Genomic DNA, 21,897 nt, shown 5'->3' with positions numbered 1-21,897 from the left:
TAATATTCAATAAAATATTTCATATTATATGTAATCTGATTTTGTATGTATAAGTATCTGAAAGGCTATATTGTGCTGAATTTTTTAAAACACATGTTTTATGTAATACATATTTTTTAGCATACGATAAAATATCGCCAACACTATAAGCTTAATTATTTCTAATGTCCAGAACTGTGTAACGTAAATGCCATGCATTTAAGAAGTATGTTAACTTTTTATAATTTAATTACACTTGCACGCGCGGTTCAAAAAAAAAATGTACAAGGAGTACACATACATGGACTTGAGTATAACAAACTTATTAGCACATCTAATGATGAAAATGAAAATAATTGATAATACACTTTTACAACTTTATTTCAATGATAAGTTATTCTTAAACTTTACTTCAAATGTCAGAAAGGCCAGCACAGCCAAACGACTGTTAATTGTCTCTGTTTTAATTACAATGTCAATCACAATAACTTTTTTCTTTAGATCCCTTCATTTCTTATTTGTACATAGTTACATGAAATCCATGCACGGCGCTACACCTGTCAATCAAAATTGTAAACGTCTGGTGCCACGGAAGCATTTCCCCTGTGGTGTAAAATATTCTTTGGGTCAATTCTAATTTTACGCTTTTATAGATACAGTGTAATATTTCGAAACAACGTTTTAATTAAGGCTGAAGATGCATGCTGTGAATTTATCAAACCTGCAGTCCTAACTGACGATCCGTTCTTACATGTATATTATAATTAATCAGAGAGTCCCGTATTTGTGACAAATTTTGATTGAGATTTCACTTTCCCTTTAGGATAAAAAGATTCATTAAATAGATTATGCATATGAGATGGATAGCTGTACTACATATAAATGTATACTTTTCACTTTGTAGCAAGAATCTGTCATTGACAATTAAAAGTGAAGAGTTTAGGTAAAAGACTTTGACAAATGACAAGTTATTCCTTCTTAGTCACTATATAGCTTAAAGCTATATGGTCGTGCCCACCCACCCCCCCCCCCCTCCCCACCCCCGCAATTATGTTTTTATTATTATTATTTTTTTTTTTTGCTTAAATATCAAAAAAATTTGATTGTTTGTGCCCCGTCCCAGAAAAAAATGAAATTGCGTTCTACAGGCTTAAGTCAGAACATGACACAGAAATGATAATACATTTATCAAAATGTTTCTACCCCTACGATTCGTAGTTGTGGTTTCGAATACCACCACGTCGCCCGCGTGGCGCAGTGGTTTGAGTGTTTGCTCTAGAGTCGCGGAGTAAGGAGTTGATCTTTACGTCGTGGGTTCGACTCCCTCTGCGGGACGTGGAGACCGGTCCTTTGCATGAGACCGTATAAACCGAGGTCCCGTGTAGCAGTAGATGCTGGGACGAAAGAGATCCCTCACTGCTCAATGGCCTTGAGTGTCGAGTATAGGTCTGAATTTGCCGCCCTCCACCGGCAAGTGGTGGCGTTTCCATATGAGTGAAAAATCTCGAGAGGGACGTTAAACAACACACAAACAAACTTTTCCACTACGGGACGTGGAGACTGGTCCTTCGGATGAGACCGTATAAACCGAGGTCCCGTGTAGCAGTAGGTGCTGGGATGAAAAAAATCCCTCACTGCTCAATGGCCTTGAGTGTCGAATTTACAGCCCTCCATCGGCAAGTGGTGGTTTTTCCATATGAGTGAAAAATCTCGACTGGGACGTTAACACACAAACAAACAAACAATTTCACTACAGAACGTGGAGTATGGTCCTTCGGATGAGGCCGTATAAACCGAGGTCCCGTTTAGCAGTAGGTGCCGGCATGAAAAAAATCCCCCACTGCTCAATGGCCTTGAGTGTCGAGTATAGGTCTGAATTTGCAGCCCTCCACTGGCAAATGCTGGCAGCTCAAGGGACGTTAAACAACAAACAGACAATCAAACAAACATTTTTGTGTCGCCTGCAGAGCAGAGCAGCACTTAGCGATCAATTTACCTGGCGTCTGTCTTGCTGTCCGTCCGTCTGTCACACCTTAAGAGGTATGGGTTTGATAATTTGCACATACAGCTTGACACTATGGCTTTTGTATTTTTCCATGGCTTCCGACCTAGATATCCTTGAACTTGACCTTTGACCTACTTTTCAAATTAACCAATAATGCCGATATACAACTTCTTTTTGATATTTATGAGGTAAGTCTATGCTATTCAGAATGTGCACTGTTTGTCATAAAACATTTTGAAAAATACCAGCGTTACAGTTCACTTGACCTTGACCTTTGACCTATTTTGTAAAATATACTGCGGAGGGTTATATTTAACTTATGTCTTTTGAAATTACAGAGGCAGGGTTTAATAATTAACAGTTATACATGTTTATGATCTCATGACAATGTATTTTGACACTGTATGAAATAAAGAAACCACAAAAACTGAAATTTAAGTACTATGAAAATACAACGGGATCGGTATTCCAAAATGGATGGTGTAGACTGACAATTGCTGATATGAAAGACTGAAGCCTCTTTCGAAGGATTGTTGAAATCACGTACTTAAATAATTTATATATAATTATTTATAATAAATTCATTCAAATTTCATTAATATCCATTTTAGCTTTCAGGGGTTAAGGATTTGCATTTCTATTTGATTGTTAGATTCTATCGCAGTCTTACTATCCCTGGATTGTTTTGTTTTGTTTTGTTTTGTTTTTTTTGGCATGAACTATATTCAATGCCTTAGCAAATAAATAGCTGATAACTTTTAGACTTAGTTACATCTTTAATGAAGCTAAAAGCAGGCGACACATGCGTTCCTGGGAACACTCTAGTTCTGTAAGAAATCAGCAAAGATAATTAAGCAGAGATTTTTGATGAATAAAATGGGTTTTTTTAAACCTTTTTTTTATAACGCTGACTATACATACATGTATGGTCTGCGTTATAAAACATGATGTGATAGGGTAACGTAATGCACCTTGTACACGTACTCAAAGATGCCGACGTTTTTCAATATCGAAATTGGACATAAAACGTATATACAATAAAATTTGAAGCCAGCGAGTTAAAAGTAATAAATTACAACTATATGGAAACGAAATGAAAAAAACATGTGTAAACTTGTCAAGTTGGAAACACTCAGAATGGGTATTGTTGGTATCATACAGACTGTGTCATGGCCTTGACTCAAGTTCAATGTCACTAAGAACAAGATGCTTTTACTGGATGTGTGATCTGAAAGAACATGTGTTAACTTGTCAAGTCGGTAACACAGATAGGTTTGCGTCATATCCAGAGTGTGTCATGGCTTGACGCAAGGTCATCTGGACAAGTTCAAGGTCACAAAATAGAAAGTGTACATTATTTTATTGTCTTTCTACTGGCGAAGCATTGCAAATTGATAGTCCCTTAAAAGATTATTTATCATCTTAGAATATGGCATGACCTTGACTCAAGGTCACTGCTCCAACGGAAGACCTATTCGTTGCTCTGCAACGAGCTCGGCTCTAGTTATTATTAACAATGCTGTGTTAACATTTAAATAGAAATTAAAAAGAGGTTTCGTGCATGGATAAATTAATAATTTTATAAAAATATGCACGATATGAAAGAATTTTAGGCACTTTTACTAGATTTAAACACAGGGCAGAATATTTACTCTAGCGTACTTTAATTGTTTTTTTTCGACCGTCCTAAATGCTGTTATACTAATAACAATAAAAAAAAATGAACAAATAAAAAATATGGTCGTAGTCAGATTGTTTTGTTTTATGGATAATGCAATATTTTTTTTTATATTTATAAGCACCATATAATTAACTCCATAAATAAATAATTAAATCCCAGGGCTACTTTTTTTTTTGCTTTGCACGTCATCAATAAAAAAAGAATTGTTTTAACTATTGAAGTGAAAATGTGACTCTTACGGATAAGGGCATATTAAAAACCGAAGCACTTTGTCACAACAGGCTTTGACACACATAATTAAGAGCCATCACTGATTAATGACCCCGTGTTTGAGTAAATTTCTAAATTTATATATGGTACGCAAATGCTGAAGACGTTATGGACGACCCAAGCATAACAAATTATACTGTTTAATTACTATATCTTCTTGACTTTTCTCAGAAAATGAGAGGTTATTTTTTTATTTAAATTATTTTTTCAATAAACTTCTTTTTTTTCTTTTCAGAATTCATACAAAACTTCTGGTGGGAAAAAAGATGTAGGTGACGTTTGCTCTTTCAATGGAAGGAAAGTTTATACCATCAAACCTTGGCATTTATCTGAAGAGAATTCCTATTGTTCGGCATCGCTTTAAAATTAATTGAATCATACACGATAGAAGCTATAATGAGTGAAATGACTGAGTATTTCAAAGTGAAATGCACGCATTTTCATTTCTTGACAAATAAGCTGAAAATAGCGGAATATGTTTATAATTCTACTAAATATCATTTAAAACATTATGTACAATGTTAGTTTTAATATTTTACCTGCAGTATCATGCTGAAATTTCATTTAAATACTCTATGTCCATTTTATTTCCCATGAATTCGAATTTTGCAATAAAAATACAATCATATTAGATGTTCTTTTGTTTTCATTTACGAAATACTTGTTTATGATATTGTTTTCCATAATTAGATCTCAAGAAAAAAAAGGAGATTGTTCTACACAACACTTTTCATCAAACATTGCCATTAAGGATGGAACCTGCATCTCTACAAAACGAGGAGATTCAAATACATTCTCTCCTATTTGTAAATCAGACACAAAGGACTACAGATTTTTTTTTTTTACCGATAATATAGTATCATTTGACAAAGGACTGCGAACGATAGTTTTGTTCTGCCGCCTTCCTCCAAGTCAAAAGTTAACATTTTTTTATTCATGCAGATATTTATATGATTTTTTTTACACAACACATAGCTTATTTGGAAAAACAAAGAGAGATAACTATAATTTTGTTAAAACTTGCGTTTCTCATATATGAATCAATAAAAACAAACAACCGGGAAATATCTTTAAAACACCCCCCCCCCCTTGAAACCAAAATTCCTATTTACAGGTATTTTTAAATTGTTATTTAGCACATGCATGCCAAAGCTTTCTTCGTTTGGGGGGGGGGGGATTATGTTTACAGACATACATCGAAAATATCATTTTAAGACCAGTTTCAAAATCATACACAATAATAAACTTTTACTTATTAGTTTTACATATTCAGTTTATCGAACGGAATTAAGAGGTCTTTAATCCACGTCTATATTTTAAAATCCGGTTACATTTTAATGCATGATATCAATGGAAGAGAGTTGTATTTGACAGCAATCAGTTAATTAACATTGGTATCAGAGCTATTCATCAATTACTAATGAATTCAACTTTGCATTTAATATATTTGCTAGCAAACATTTTAAACGTGTTTAATTCTGAGTGTGTGTAAATTCGGAGTTAGCGTTGGTAGCTCTTAAAAGAAATGAACATGTTATTCTTATAAAATTGGGAATATATTTCGGACCAAATTGGAGGCCTTTTGAAAATATTCTTCACTTGGGAAATAAAACAAAAATAGAGCAATCATTGAAATTCTTTCAGAATCTTTAACAATGCTTGGCTTGATTTCCATAAACCTAGATATTGAAGAGGACTTCATCAAGATAAAATTTTGCGTGACGGTGTCTGATTTCAAAGAATAGTGTGGACATGGTTGAATAGTGTGGACATGGTTTTTAAAACAGCACATTGCTTTGTGTCATATCATTTGCTTAATGATGTTTTACTGATATCGACATTAATTACTTAAAATTAGATCTGGTGAAACAGCAGCTGAAATGATGACACAAGGTGAATATAATTAAAAATACACAAATACACAAACTCTACTATAATGAATTTATTTGTCTCTTATTCCAAAGAATAAAAGACAATAAGCTAACAGATATAGCTCTTAATTTGATATTCCTTGGATACATCAACTTCACGGAGAAGCACATCAACATTGAACGAAGTATGGATCGACGTCATAAAAAGGACTATATTTTTTATAATAATCATTGATTTAATTTGAACATATTTTATTGCAATAAATGTATACAATGGGATTGGGCACTCGTTCTAAAAACTTATTTCGCCCTCTCCCTACATGTAATATCACCAAAACTTGAATAAGACGTGTCCAGTAGTGTGTACAGAATAAATTAATTCACAACATAGAAATACATACCGCTAAATTATTGTCTTTACACATTTTAAGTATAAGAACAATCAATTAAATCTGCCAGAATGTTGAAAATAAGAATGTACAATAGAAAAGAGATATTCAATTTCAGCAATACAGAGTATTTTCCCAGAGTAAAGTATGAGTGTCAACAATATGAACTTTATTAAATCTCAAGAACTTATCGAAGAACTCTTTCCTGGCATCAATGTAGTTAGGACATGAAAAAAAAATAATGATGTGTATCTTCTACCTTAACACAAGAGCATAATGGACTAGATATTATATTACACCTATAAAGATGAACTTTTAGCACACAATTTTGTCGAAGTCTAGTGCGCAGTATATTTTAGCGTCTTCTTCCAAAATTGAAATAAGGCGGGGATACTGTTATTTTTTGTGTGATTTTACCTTTAAAAGCAGACAATGAGCTTGGAAGTCTGTTGTCTAGCGATGAAGAAATCCATTCGTTTTCTACATTTGGTACAAATGATAATTTGTATGTTTGCAGTCTACATATGGGTATATTATAATTTTGTGACTTTCTTGTATACGCGGAAGCGTTACATCGCATGTCAGGTATAATCTCAAATAATTATCATTGAAATCCTCCTAGAATGACATTCCTCATATACACTGGTTTAATTCTCGTAAAATTTGCCACTTTGAAAAAAATCTTCATGATTCATAATATTCTATACAGCCAGAAAAGTTAAAAAGTCCTAGCTATTTATATTGCATCTTTTTTCATACATTGTCTTTAGTTCGGACTAGTATAGACTTATGAGAGAACAAAAGAATTTTTTTAATTTAAAAAAAATTTAAAAAATTAAAAAAAAAAAAAAATTAAAAAAAAAAAACAACAGAGAGAACATAAAATATTATCGCTTTTTAATTACATGCATAAAATCAACTTTCCTCCTCCCGGGGCCCTAAGGTTGCAGCAATGGGATATGAATTTTAATACTCTAATAGATGTCAAATATTAATTAAGCAGATATGATACGATTTTTAAAGATATTATGCAATTTCAAATTACCATTGAGCCTGAACCCTGAATCCACTTTTCGCCGCTTGTTTTCGCGGGTATTAAAAAATGAAATTTTGGAAGACTGCATACACGTAAATTTTCATTTCATATCCCATCTCCAGGCCCAAGGGGGAGCACTTTTTATTCTTTTATCCTCTTTTGACCACATATGTTTACCAAAAGTAGAAATTGGTTTAGCTATTCAGAAAAATATAGGTATGAAAATGTTAAAGTTTCATTTGATGAACATGATCTTGCGGTTCTGCAGAACTCCCCCCCCCCCCCATTTAATAGTACATGCATTACAGAATATTTGAACCCCGATTTTAGTTCCATTGTAGGGTCCGTTATTTGCACAAAATATTAATCCACCTTACTTGAAGGAATGTTTGCAAATTTAAATGAATTAATGTGGTGCTGCTACTATTGAATTTTTTTTAAATTTCCTATTTTTTTTTGTGAAAAAAAGCCTTGTCTCTTGTTGGTGCCCCATTCTACCCCCACATGTCTTGAACAAATGTAAATCTGTACTACTTAGGGATGCTTGCACATTTATATGACTAATCATAATGTAGCATTTTGTTCCCAACGTTTCTCTGATCCCCTATATGGCCCCACCGTACCCCACAAGGGGCTATTTTTGAAATACTTAAGTTTGTACTGACTAAATAAATGATGTTTACATATTCATAATACTAATTACTGCCTTGCTGTTCTTGTGAAAACTTTGATAAAAAGATATTTTTGCTATATATTCGATTGTACATGTAGAACTTGATTCACTATGTTGCCACACCTGACCCCGGGGACCATGATTTGAACAAATTGGTACTACTTGAGGATGCTTGTTTATTAGCATGACTAATCATGGCCATTTACAAGAAGATTTTCACTAAGCAAAGCTTTGATCTCGCATTTTGGCCACACCCTACCGGGCCCCGTGGGCCATGATAGAATCAAACTTGAATCTGCACTACGTGAAAATGCTTTCTTGTGATGATCACTAATTATTGCTTAATTTACTGGTCTCCTTCGGGGAGGTTTTCCTCTATATATTCCATAGTTAAAGATATGTTTGAAATCTAAAAGGAGCACCTTACACCAACAAAAGAAAAAGATAAATTCTCAGCAATGTGTTTGCCTTGTCTGTTTGCTGTTTAACGTCCCTTCGAGAATTTTTCACTTATATTTATGGCATTTTATCTTGTTGATTGTTTGGGTGCTGGGAAAGGAAATTAGCTTAAATACAGCATAAACAACACACATGTGCAAAAATATCCGAAATACCAAAGAAATTGTTGGAGTTTAGAAGGATCTTCCTGAGAAAATGTGGCTATAGTAGTCTTCAAAAGTAAAGTTGCTGCTTTTATCTTGATTTTTTTATTCATCGCCAGAGCAAATAACTGTAGAATTTGACATTTGAAAGAATATTATTATACGGTAACTGGGAGGGTGGGGTGGGGCTTAAAACTTTAATTTGAATCTGAGTACTTGTCATCAATAAGATAAAATGGAATTAAGGTGACATGAAACAATTTTTAATTAAAAAAGATCATGATTGTAGCTTTTGACGTCTTCAAAAACCCGATCCTCTAATCAGATAGAAATATTAGCACAATTTAATGTACATAAAACAGTCTTGAAGACAAATATTCATCATGCTGCAAAGGAACTTCTATTCCTAGGCAAATATATCGGTGGCATTCCTTTCTTTCATTCGCAGATATTTCTTGCCGTTAGCCGTATCTACATTCGCATAAATGGATTTCAAAACAAAGAATCGCAAATAAAAATTGTAGCAAATAATATATAGCTGGTTTTCAGTATGTCTTAGCTGCAAGCATTTAGAGGTACAATGTCTAGAAAAACGATCTGTCCTGAATTATCTGGTCCCCTCTTTTTTCTGAATGTAAAACCTGTCATTTTGAGAATTGTTTAAAATTGTTTACACATATTATTATGTTTATTAGTTTACCTTATTTTTAATACCTTATGATTATGTACAAGATATTAAAGATACAGATACGTATGTTTTATTTACGTTAAATTTCATTTGCGAAACCCTCCTTCAAATAACTTTCGAGGAGTGATTTTCTGGAGGAAAAAAAATGTTTAGGATCTCTCAAGAAATAAATGTTGATATCCATTCTTATTTCTTTTCATTGATTTATAATCCGAAAAAAGAGAAAAAAAAATGTGTAAAGGATAAAAGAGATTGATTGATTGATGTTTAATGTCCCATTCGAGAATTTTCTTAAGGAGGTTGGATCCTGCCATCAAAAGAAATGAGAATTTTTTATCAAGTATATTTTAGAATCTTCACACATAGCTTATTATCACAAATCAAAACGAAAAATGGGGTTCAATGCATTTCTTTTGGCGCTATGGAGCACTAAGTATGACCTTTTTGAATTGTAATTACGTCTAACACATAAATTAATCTTTAAAGTTTTTCCTCCAATATTTTTCTACTCAAATAATATATGGGAACAAACACAATCTTACTTCATCTTGAATAGACACATTAAAATTTGTGACAACAAAAAAGTTTCAAATTTCTTCGCATGGTCAATTATTTGACCTTTCTGCACTCAAAAGAAGTCATTTTTCTTGCATTAAAAATTTGACAAGCAAATAAATCATTTGAAAATAATGACATTTTACTGAATTTAAGAGGAATGGTTAAAAGTATCTAATATATTCAGAAAATAAAATTGAATGTGGGGGTCTGTGATGTTAATTGTTAGATATTACTAAAATAGTGCTAATTTTAAGCTTAAATTCGGGTTATTTTTTTTCTTGATTTTCACAATATATTTGCTATATTTGTTAAATATGATGATAGAATTCATAACAGTTTATCAAATATATAATTTAGGACCAGCACAAAAAATTTCACGGCACCAAAAAAAAAAAAAAAAAAAAAAAAAAAAAAAATCTTTGTGTGGATAGGGATCCAAACTTAACAATACTTTAAATACTTCGAAAGAGGAAAAAAATGATCATTTTCTTCTTAAAAACCTTCCGCCACAAAAAAAAATGTAGTTCCTCACTTAATGCTTTTGATATGGAATTTAATCATGGGATTTTAAATGAATATAGTTTCACTGGCACTGTAGAATCCAAATTTATTGTAAAAACTAAAACATTATGCAGAATTTTTGAAATATAGGTCAAGACAAAAATCTGCTCAAAAGCTCAGGAGCGAACCTTTTTAAGCAATGAGAATCTTTATCGTGCCATTGTCTATCGTGACACAGGGCTTCGGTTTAAGGTTTCATCCGTTTCTTTATTTAAAAGTGTGCATGGCACTTTGATGCACAAATGAAACAAATACCCCACACGATTCTTTAGTCATTCGGAGAAACCTAAAGATTTCTCATATATCATCCGATTACTGTATATAGCTACTACTTAATTATGTTTTTTTTATCTTTCCCGTATGAAAGTTTTGCAGGTGAACTCATTATAGGTACTTAAAGGGACAACTTTGTGTAATAAGTGCACTACCTTGGGCAATCTAGTAGTGTCTGACTTACATGTAGATTTATGCTTGTTGCATTTAGCTGACTACATGTATCTCATTAAATAGTTGATGACTTAATACAAAATCCTTTCACCCCATATTAATGTATAATACTTGTGTAGATACAATCTAAGATACAATCAAATACAATCTATCTTAAGTCGAATGCTGATTGACGTTTTTCATACAAATTTTTAGGCCATATTTTTCATACTGAATTATCTACGGATTTTTCCGTTTGTCTGATCATGACAAGAAACACACCGCGGTTGTGACCGATCGACAGGGGGCGCTTACTCCTCCATGGCTCCTGATCCCACCTTTGATGTTTTTAGATATCCGTGTTTACACTGTTCCCAATTTACATTGTTTCAATGGACTTTTGAGCCTTATTACTGTTTGTTATCTTCATATTTCATGTATAGTTTTTGTCTCTTATATTCGAAATAATTAGACCAATACATAAATGACAAAGCATAAAAATTGATTTACTTTAACAATATACATGTACTAATAACATAACATGGTGCAAAATAATAAAATGATATTCGGCTCAGGTGGCAATTTATTGTATAGATTAGAAGCATTATGAATGAAGTATCATTTAATGCAAAATCTCGCCGTCTGAAACTCCAATATACTAGCATTTTAACTATCGTTTAAAGCGATGTATGATTGAAAATTTTTCATATTTTTTTAACGATTAGAGCAGCATATTGTAAATTTTTACTTTCAAAATTTGCTATTCAGAAACCTCAAAGGTCCACGTAGGAGTGGTCTGACAAAAAAAATTTTACTTACTACTTTTTTGTGTGAACTAGAACTTGCTTTGTTTTGATGATACCATAATTTATTTGAAAAAAAAAATCAACAAGCAAACAAACACGGTTCTGGTCATTACCTGGATCTTAGAGATGCTGGTTTTATAAAAATGCCTTTAAATTAGTATTAGTTCATATGACTTTATCATTTCCACCTTTCCCCTATCATACTAGCTTGAGGTTTCAAATTTTACAAATTGTTTCCTATTCTGTATTTTGTAGAAAAGAAACACAAATACATTTCACAAAATATAAAATAATTTCATACATAATTTACGGATATTCATAAATTTTAGCTGAATAAGATCTCTCAGTTTTTAAGATTAAACTGTACTCTTCTTTCATTTGAAACTTGATATAAATTGTTACAGCTGTATAATTTCCAATTGAATGTTGATAGTCATATTTGTATACTCAGAAGCCTTTATACATCTGTGGATTGTCTTTATTATTCGTACCATTATTTCTTGTTTTTCACCTGACAGTATTTAGGTAATGCTGATTTACCTTCTCTCTGTTTTCGGAACTCCATATACATTTAAGACTAAATTTGGTGCACTATTCAAACAACTGTATATTTTCCAAAGAAATGTTGAAAATCACCTTTTTATACGCTCACGGAACTTTATTACCTTTATATAAGTCATCCATTTCCCTAGGTCTGTATTGTTGCACTAAACAATGTGATCAATGTTCAATTTCATCAATTCTGAAGAAGAAGAAAAATCGCCGTTGTATACCTTTCTTTTTTATTTGCAAAGGAAGGTAAACAACTGCACATGGAACATAAAAATTTGGTGCAATCGTCAAACAGCGGCGGATTTTTTAAAGAAATTCTGATAGACATGTTTGTAAACTTGCAGGACTTCTGCTGCCGTCGCTCTGTCTTTTGGGTTTCTGTTTTTACACTTACTGTGAATATTTAAAAGATGTGGCAACACAACTGCTTTAATGTGCTTGTGGTAGAGAAATCTGATGCAAATATCTGGAATCTTCCAAATATCAATTTTTTCATCATAAGGAGGCATCTTTGAAAAGTTAAATGGTTTCTTTTTGAAAGGCCAGTGTTGCTCTGGAGCGTTAAAAGGCACTGAGTAATTCCGACTTTCAACAGGACAAACCTTCCTTTTAGTAACACCATTGAGTATTTCAAGGTCGACAAGTGCATCAACATCACTTATCACGAGACGAAAATCGTCTGTCAGAAGATATTGCCATAAAACGATATGTATTGAGTTTCCATCGCAGTGAGCGTAAACTTTCCCACCTTGACCGGAATGAAAGATAGTCATGATCTGTACAAAGTCAATGCACAACTGAAATCTAGTACGAATGTTATCATAGTGTTTGTATTTCTCCATATGTTTCTCTAAGTTTGTAGCGTTTGCCATGGCATGAAATTCTGTTACAATTGTTTGATGACATTGTCCCACAAGTTGCAGAACCTCTGAATAATTAGAAAAGTCTTTCAGAATCTGCACTCCATGGTTGAACTCTCTGTGTGATCTTTTGCCGTAATGATACGTTCTCATTTTCTTCAGGACGACATCATATCCATTCCATTTACTGATTCGCACCTGTAAAACATACCAAAAGTGAGAAAAACTCTTTCGTTTTCTTCCTTCAGGCTATCATGTTTCATAAGATATGATAAGACAAAGCCTTGAAAATAGTGTAAGTTTAAAGCAAATGCTTTAATCAAATCCCTCTTCCAAGGCATACAATAATCGTAGTCAAGGTCTGTAATATGACATTTATCATTTTAAACGAAGAGGAAGTTCTAACAATTGACTGAGGCACCATTGTGTACCCACAGCTCACGTTCCACCCATTGACAGTGATGGCTTGTTGATGCAACCTGCTTTTATAGAATGTTGCACATTCCTTGTCAATATTTCATTAAGACATAATTTCAACTCTTTTGGTTGGTAAACTAATTCAAACATTTTATATTTAAATGGTATGCAATGATTAAGATTAAATAAAACTGAAAGTTGGCATGTAACCCAAGCAACTTTGCAAAACATCGGATAATGTTTCACTCTTTCAATTCTTATGACAATAAACCAGGGAAGGTCAATGAAGTATTTTCGGACTTTTTTATTTTCTTTTCTTTTTTTCAGTTTTTTATGTGTCGATTACAGAACGGAGCGACTCTTAGGAATCACATTTCCCACCGTCTGTCTGTATGTCTGTCCATCTGTCACACCTTATGTATCTTTAAAATTGTTAGAGGTAGGGATTAGATATTTTGCCTACATGTATGTATTCACTGAAGGAAAGCTTTTGTACAACATCAGGGTTATCGACCTCCTGACCTTTGAACTTGACTTTGACCCACTTTTCAAAATAGACATTAGTGCCGGTATATAGATATTCTTTGACCTTTTAGAGGTACGCCTGTGCCATTTTTTCAAGTGGACCATTTGAAATTCTAGTTCGTTATATTTGGAAATTATGAGTAAAAAAGTAAAAATTAGCGTAATAGAACTTTTGTTGCATTTTATAACACGAAAACTCCATTTCTAACACCTACGATATGTATCTGACATTTAAGCTACCATCTTACTTCTTTTACAAGGCCCATGGCAGCTGACGGTATTTTCTCGGCGCCCTCTATATTCTTTAGGTCCTCACAATCTAGCCATGGGTGACATGTCTCCATTCCGTAAAGTCCGAAATAACCGTATCCACACACTGGTTTACATTTTGTCTGATTATCTACCACACTCCAAATACATTTAAAACCAGGACTACTCGTTGTCATGTTATAGAACAGGGAATTATATGATTCAGGTGTACCGGTAAAAAGATACAGAATGAACGCGCCAAAAGCAATGCAGGTATAAAAAGTTCGACGAAACCAAACCAACATTGGGAAATTTACAGGGTCTGTAAACGAAAGAATATAATGTATATTACATGTTATCCACCCACTGTAAGTGAGACTAACTTTACAGTTAGAACATCTCACTCATTCTTAACTTAATAAAGCAACCAATGAACATTTTTCACAAATTCATTTCAGCGAAAAAATTGAAAAAATATTCAAACAGCAAGTATTGTGCCTATTTCAGAGGTAATAATATTTTATATAGCGCCTTTTGCGCTACTTCCCGTCCGCTAATTGAACTAAAAGATAAAATATTATAAAAAGAAATACATAAAAAAGCTTGACTCGAAATACGCGAATTCATGATTACACTAATCCATTGATGAGGAATTTAACGCTAAAATTTTGCGTGCACTAATTTAATGTGCGTTAAGAGAATATATTAACTTTAAAAGACAACCTTGTTGATATCGATGAAATCATCTCACAAAGAATATACAGTAATATAGATAAATCTAAAATTGCTTTTTTTGTTCTTGTTTTGTTTTGTTTCTTTTTTTGTTTTTTTGTTTTTTTTTTATTTTTTAAAATTATTTTTCAAAAGCATGTTTCAAATAGACTTAACAAAAACGATTGGGGAATAACAATGAATAATTCATTTACTATGCAAATATCTACACTGAAATCACTTTACTTACTATTTCCAAATGTGAAGTTCCCCATAATGTATAAATTGTGCAACAACTTTTATTCTATGATTTGCTAGCACACTTTCCTGCGTTACCCAATAAATAATTACAGAATGATGATTACAGATGTATGTCGATTTGCTTGCTACTACATTTACTTCTATATCCTATATCCTATTACTTCTGTTTAGGAGTGTTGTAGACGATGGGCCTATCTTAACCTTTCACCGACTTATATCTTTTTTTATTCTTTAAAAGAGTGCAAAGATGTAATTTGTCTATAAAAAATATATACATGTAGGTTTCCACAATCATATCAAAATATATGGCCAATTTTTCTTTATTTTACAGCAAATAATAAAATTTGCACTTTTCTACAATAGCGAGATATTTGCCACATACGTGACACTCTTATTCTGTGTATTTAATCGTTTAAATATTGTGAAAGCTTATGGTCTTTTTTATTCATAATGCCATTGATCTTTTTTCATTAAAATGTTGAGGTATTTGCCTTCGAGTGATAGATATTTAGTTTTAAAAGTAATTTTTGAAATCATCAGCTTCTTTTTCACTCCATGTTTAACAATCCAGTACAAGAAAGGTCTAAATTCCATTGGTGACCACACTGGAATCACTAGTATATATACTGTATATTAACCTAAATTCATTCTTCTTTTCTCTTTTTCTCGAGAAAATATCAAAAAATCCTGTCTCACAAGTGAAATGTATTCCATATTCACTACAAAACATTGAATTTTCTGTTTATTACATTTTCTTTGATTTCCCTTTGCCTCTGTCTTTTCTTAACTCAGTGTCATAGGCTGTGATGTCATAGTTGCATCGTTAAGGTGTCATAGCTTATTAGCAAATGTGATATTGAAAACATTGTAAAAGAATTTTAGCAACTCAGTTTGGGAAGAAATTGGCACTTTTAGTCTCTATCAAGATGGTTTAGTTACTACCTCTATCTTATGACAGGCTAGAAATTATTTTTTACTTACTTTGGTATCCTTTAACACTGTGTCATAATATCATTTTGGTATCCTTTAACACTTTGGTATCCTTTTACACTGTGACAAATATCACTTTGGTATTCTTTTACACTGGGAAGAATATCACTTTTATTAAATAAATAAATAAATCACAGTATTTCACTGTTGAAAATGTAACAAAAAAGAGTATTCCTTGCTCAATAATATTTATTTAAATGTTATTGGTGTCTAGCGGCAGTGTAGAATAATTTAATTATGGTTGTAATGAATCGTTTGATTGGCTGGCAAAAAATGGTTTAAACTGGTAATGCTATGTAAAAAGATGATTGACGTCGAAAAGGTTTCAATTCACTTAACGTTTGTAATTAAAATTTGTATAAAATGAAGTCATTTTTGAGGGGAAATTGTTTTCATTTTTACAGTATATGCTAGGAAATTAATTATAAAGATTAAATTTGATAGCTTTCCAGATAATACTTGGGTAGTAGATTTCACTTCTGGCGTTCCATATATTTAAAGATATTCAACATAATACAGTCTTATCAAGGGATAAATTCTGGCTATCGATGGTCACTTGTGAGTCAAGTATAAAAACCTTGCTATTACTCAACGACAAGGGCTTTATATAAATTCCACACGAATCAGATATTACATGAATTTTCAGTATTCCAGTATGTTTTTGTAATAATAAATTGTTGAAAACCTTTCATCAGTCCCCCTATCGGTGAAACCGGAGGAAACAAGGATTTCTTCCTCGTCTGTCCGTCCGTCTAGCTGTCTGTCCGTCCCACTCGGGTTTCTGCTCTGTTTCTAAACGCTTATAGATATTGAGCTGATTTATGGTGTGTGAGTGTACTTTGATGAGTTACATATTTTGCATTTTATTTTGTTTCAATGATTTTTAGTTGCCTTTTTTTTTAATTTTCAAGGGGAACCAGATTGCTCTTGCCGTTAGGGGACAAGTACTGCTTATTCAATACTCTCAGAATGCTTGTTTAAGGTAAGTTTACTTGGTCCAGAACACAGACTGATATATGTTAACGAACCTGGGTAACGTTAACATATTTTAAAATTGGGTTGGCTACTACACTTGTATAACCATGGTTGGAACAGTTTACGTTAGTTTAGTGCTTTTCCGGTAAAACCAGTTTGGACTAAAGATTTCCTCCTCGTCTATCAGTCCATCCGTCTCTTTGTCTGTCTGTCTGCCCCCCTTGGTTTTCCGCAATTTTTTTTCAAAATACTTTCAGATATTAATCTGAAATTTTGTTATATGAGTGTAATTTGAGTGTAATTTGATGTTAGAGGTCAAGTATGCATTTCTTCCCGTTTCTATGACTTTTGACGAAAGTACTTTTTATGTGGTTTATGGATACCAAGTCTTCCAACATTCTGTTGGAATTCCCATGGGTACCAATTGCGCCCCGTTATTAGCAGACCTATTCTTGTATTCATATGAAGCAGAATTTATTCAAAATCTTATGTATGAGAAAAAGAAACTCTTGTTATAGCCTTCAACTCGACATTTAGATATATCGACGACTTATTATCAATTAATAGTTATTTCCATTCATATGTCGACACGATATATCCCAGTGAGCTTGAAATAAAAGATACAACAGAGTCTGACACATCTGTTTCATACTTGGATATTTTACTAGAAAAAGACGTTAATGGTAATCTTACAACCAAGCTTTATGATAAACGTGATGACTTTAACTTTTCAATCGTCAACTTCCCTTACTTATGCAGCAATATACCCTTATCACCTGCATACGGGATTTATATCTCTCAGTTGATCGATACTCAAGAGCGTGCTGTACCTATAAACAATTTCTAAAATGAGGTAAGTTTTTGACAAAATTATTGATGGAAAAGAATATCAAGAGTCTCGTTTAAAGTCATGATTTCTTAAGTTCTATGGTCGATACAATGACCTTGTCTGCAAATGCAATCAAATGCCGATTGGCGTTTTGCATACTAATTGTTAGGCCATTATTTACTTACTGTGTTGTTGACGGATTTTCCCGTTATTTCCCAACCATGACAAGGAGCACACGACGGGTATGAAAGGTCGGCAGGGGATATTCAACCCTCCATGGCACCTGATCCCACCTCTGATGTTTTAGAGGTCCGTGTTTGCTCTGCTCCTGATTTTTATTGTTTGGATGGACTTTTGAGCTAGAATACTGTTCGTTATCTTCATATATTTTCTGTTTAATTTTTAAGAGGAAGCAGATTAAACCTGCCGATAGGGGACTAGCTTATGAAATAGTGTCAGAATGCTTGTCATATAGTGTAAATGAAAAAGGTGAAGATAACGAACACCGATCGATCTAAAAAAAAAATCTACAGACAATATAAATCTGTGGAGAGAGCAAAAAACACGGACCTTCGGAAATTCCAGAGGTGGGATGAGGTGCCTAGGAGGAGTAAACATCCCCTATGACCGGGCACACCAGCCGTGAGAAGTAAGGTATTGATCAGTTAAATGGAACAGCCCGTAGTCAAATAAAGGAGGTTGGGTCTTGCTTTCAAAAGTCTTTTTAATGCGCTTTTTTTTGGAGCTTCTGTACATCTGACCTTTTTGCACTGAAATGGTGTCTTAAACATAAATCACTTCTTCGAAGTTTTTCCTCCAATATTTTTTATCCAAATAAATCAATGGGACCAAAAATACCTTAATCTATCTTGAAAAGACACATTTAAACTTGTGACAAAGAAAAAATTTCAAATTACTTCGCATAATCATTTATTTGACCTTTTGCACTCACAAAATTTTTCTGACGTAAAGAATTGAACAAGCAAATTTTTTTTAAGTCTTAAAAATTTGCTGAATTTAAACAAAATGATCAAAGTTGTCTTATATATTCAGAAAAAGAAAATCAAAAGTGGGTTTCTATATTGTCATTTTTTTTTTTTTTTAGATTTTACTGAAAATGTGTTAATCTTACGTTGAAATTGGACGTATTTTTCCTGGATTTTCAAAATATATTTGCTATATTTATCACAACATGATGAAAGAATTCATAAAAGTTAATTTAATAAATATTTCAGGACCAGCATAAAACATTTCACCTCCCAAAATACCTTTGTGTTCAGCCTGCATAAAAAAATAGGAATCCAAACTTAACAGTACTGTAAATACCTTGAAAGAGAAAAAAATGATCATTTTCTTCTCAAAAATAAAACCTCCCGCCACAATATATAGTCCCTCACTTAATGCCTTTTGAATGGAATTTAATCATAAGATATTACTTGACTTAATTGCATTGTTAATCGATGAGTCGTCGACAATATATCTGACTGTCGAGTTGAAGGCCACAGCAAGTATTTTCTCCTTCTCATGTAGAAGTTTTTTGAAAAAATCTGCTTAAAAAACAAGCTATAACAAGCATTCTGAGAGTATTGCATTAGCAATACTAGTCCCCTACCGGCAAGTGTAATCTGGTTCCCGTTAAGAATTGAAAATGTCATAATTCTGTCAAAAATTAATGAAGCGGGACGAAATGCAAACTTGATCTATAACTAATCAAGGTAAAGCTACATACCAAAAATCAGTTCAATATCTACAAGCGTTTAGAAGAAAATTGCGGAAAACCCGTAAAAATTGAAAAGGCCGTAATTCCGTCAACAATCAATGAAGCGGAACGACATGCAAACTTGATCTGTAACTCATCAAGATACATTCACATACCAAAAATCAGCTCAATATCTGCAAGCGTTTAGGAAAAAAGTGCGGAAAACCAATTGGGACAGACTGACAGAGGGACAGACAGACAGACGGACGGACAGACTCAGAGGAAACCTATAGTCCCCTCCGGTTTCACCGGTAGGGGACTAATGAAGGAGCATAATTAGTGCCCATCGGCATTCTAACAGTTTGTGGGAAGACCTGGTCTCCGAAAGCTACATAAATGTTGACAAGGAGGAAGTTCAGCATTTTTGATATCAACTTCAGTTTACTTTTTTATAGAATCAGAATGATTTTTAACAAAGTTATTTTTGATGACCAATCACAAGATCACATAAGGAGTTCCATTTTTATTGAAGAAGCAATTGTCTATGATATAAAAAACCTAGTTTTTAATTTATCGTGAAGAATGGCTGTATAAAGTGTAGAAAAAGTTATATATTTTAATGTTATTGACTACAGAAAATTTGGGTGATTTTAACTTTTATAAAAGCTAAACCCTGCAATGTGTCTTTGTTTGTAATGATTTTTATGAAGTTGAAGAATCCAGTTTAGGTATAGGGTAGATCGAACTCACCTTGGTTGACTGATATTAAACCGTGAAATGTGATTTTGAAGAATTTCAACCTTAGAAAGTGTTCTGTGTCTATAATTTGGATTTAGAATTCAAACGAAGTTCTAATTATAACACGCATTCTGAAAGTATTGCATTAGCAATACTAGTCCCCTACCGGCAAGTGTCATATGGTTCCCGTTAAGAATTGAAAACGCCATAATTCCGTCAAATTCCGTCAAAAATTAATGAAGCGGGACGAAATGCAAACTTGATCTATAACTAATCAAGGTAAAGCCACATACCAAAAATCAGCTCAATATCTACAAGCGTTTAGAAGAAAATTGCGGAAAACCCGTAAAAATTGAAAAGGCCGTAATTCCGTCAAAAATCAATGAAGCGGAACGAAATGCAAACTTGATCTGTAACTCAACAAGATACACTCACATACAAAAAATCAGCTCAATATCTGCAAGCATTTAAGAAAAAAGTGCGGAAAACCAATTGGGACAGACTGACAGACAGACAGAGGGACAGACAGACAGACAGACAGACAGACAGACAGACGGACAGACAGACAGACAGACAGACGGACGGACAGACGGACGGACAGACTCAGAGGAAACCTATAGTCCCCTCCGGTTTCACCGGTAGGGGACTAACAAGCATTCTGAGAGTATTGCATTAGCAATACTAGTCCCCTACCGGCAAGTGTAATCTGGTTCCGTCCCCGTTAAGAATTGAAAATGCCATAATTCCGTCAAAAATTAATGAAGCGGGACGAAATGCAAACTTGATCTATAACTAATCAAGGTAAAGCTACATACCAAAAATCAGCTCAATATCTACAAGCGTTTAGAAGAAAATTGCGGAAAACCCGTAAAAATTGAAAAGGCCGTAATTCCTTCAAAAATCAATGAAGCGGAACGAGATGCAAACTCGATCTGTAACTCATCAAGATACACTCACATACCAAAAATCAGCTCAATATCTGCAAGCGTTTAGGAAAAAAGTGTGGAAAACCAATTGGGACAGACTGACAGACAGACAGAGGGACAGACAGACAGACGGACGGACAGACTCAGAGGAAACCTATAGTCCCCTCCGGTTTCACCGGTAGGGACTAATAAGGAGCCTAAAAAAACAAAGACGATATATTTACAAGCTTTGTCTACCAGAGTTCTCTGAACCAGGTTTTCATAAGCAAAAAAAATTTTGGCCTCGAGGGTGAAATTGAAAATTCTGAAACCCACACGAGAGGACAACCTGACAGGTGTATTCTATGAGATGAATTGACAGCTGCTTAAAAACATAGAGGGGTTTTAGAGAGATATTTTGAAGAAAGCGTTGTTTTCAACCCCAATTTAAATAATGTTAATATTGTGCGATCGACACAAATCCGCTTGATTATATTCCTTTTCTTTAGAATTTATCTTTTACCTGTATATTAAGTGGGAAATACTAGTAAACAAATATACGGGGATTTAGAAATGTTTTGGTTATAAATGCAATATGCGCATATAGAATACATTAATTATAATATGTATGTATAATGGCC

The 21,897-nt window shown here is 33.3% G+C and overlaps 1 protein-coding gene across 1 annotated transcript; it reads right to left on the bottom strand.

The window, feature by feature from the left end:
- Nucleotides 1–12,384: 12,384 nt before the first annotated feature.
- LOC133188118 (protein O-mannose kinase-like) lies at nucleotides 12,385–14,345 on the bottom strand. The gene is made up of 2 exons (XM_061323498.1): nucleotides 14,148–14,345; nucleotides 12,385–13,155 (listed from the first exon to the last, which is right to left on the bottom strand). The coding sequence occupies exons 1-2, from the start codon at nucleotides 14,343–14,345 to the stop codon at nucleotides 12,385–12,387; spliced, it is 969 nt and encodes a 322-aa protein (XP_061179482.1).
- Between the last annotated feature and the right edge of the window lie 7,552 nt (nucleotides 14,346–21,897).

This window comes from Saccostrea echinata, unplaced genomic scaffold (assembly GCF_033153115.1).
Source record: "Saccostrea echinata isolate AGI-Se365-2 ecotype Australia unplaced genomic scaffold, CSIRO_AGI_Sech_v1 ptg000016l, whole genome shotgun sequence".
In the NCBI taxonomy this organism is placed as follows: domain Eukaryota; kingdom Metazoa; phylum Mollusca; class Bivalvia; order Ostreida; family Ostreidae; genus Saccostrea; species Saccostrea echinata.
The sequence above is the reverse complement of the archived record's forward strand: the minus strand, read 5'-3'. Positions and strand labels throughout refer to the sequence as shown.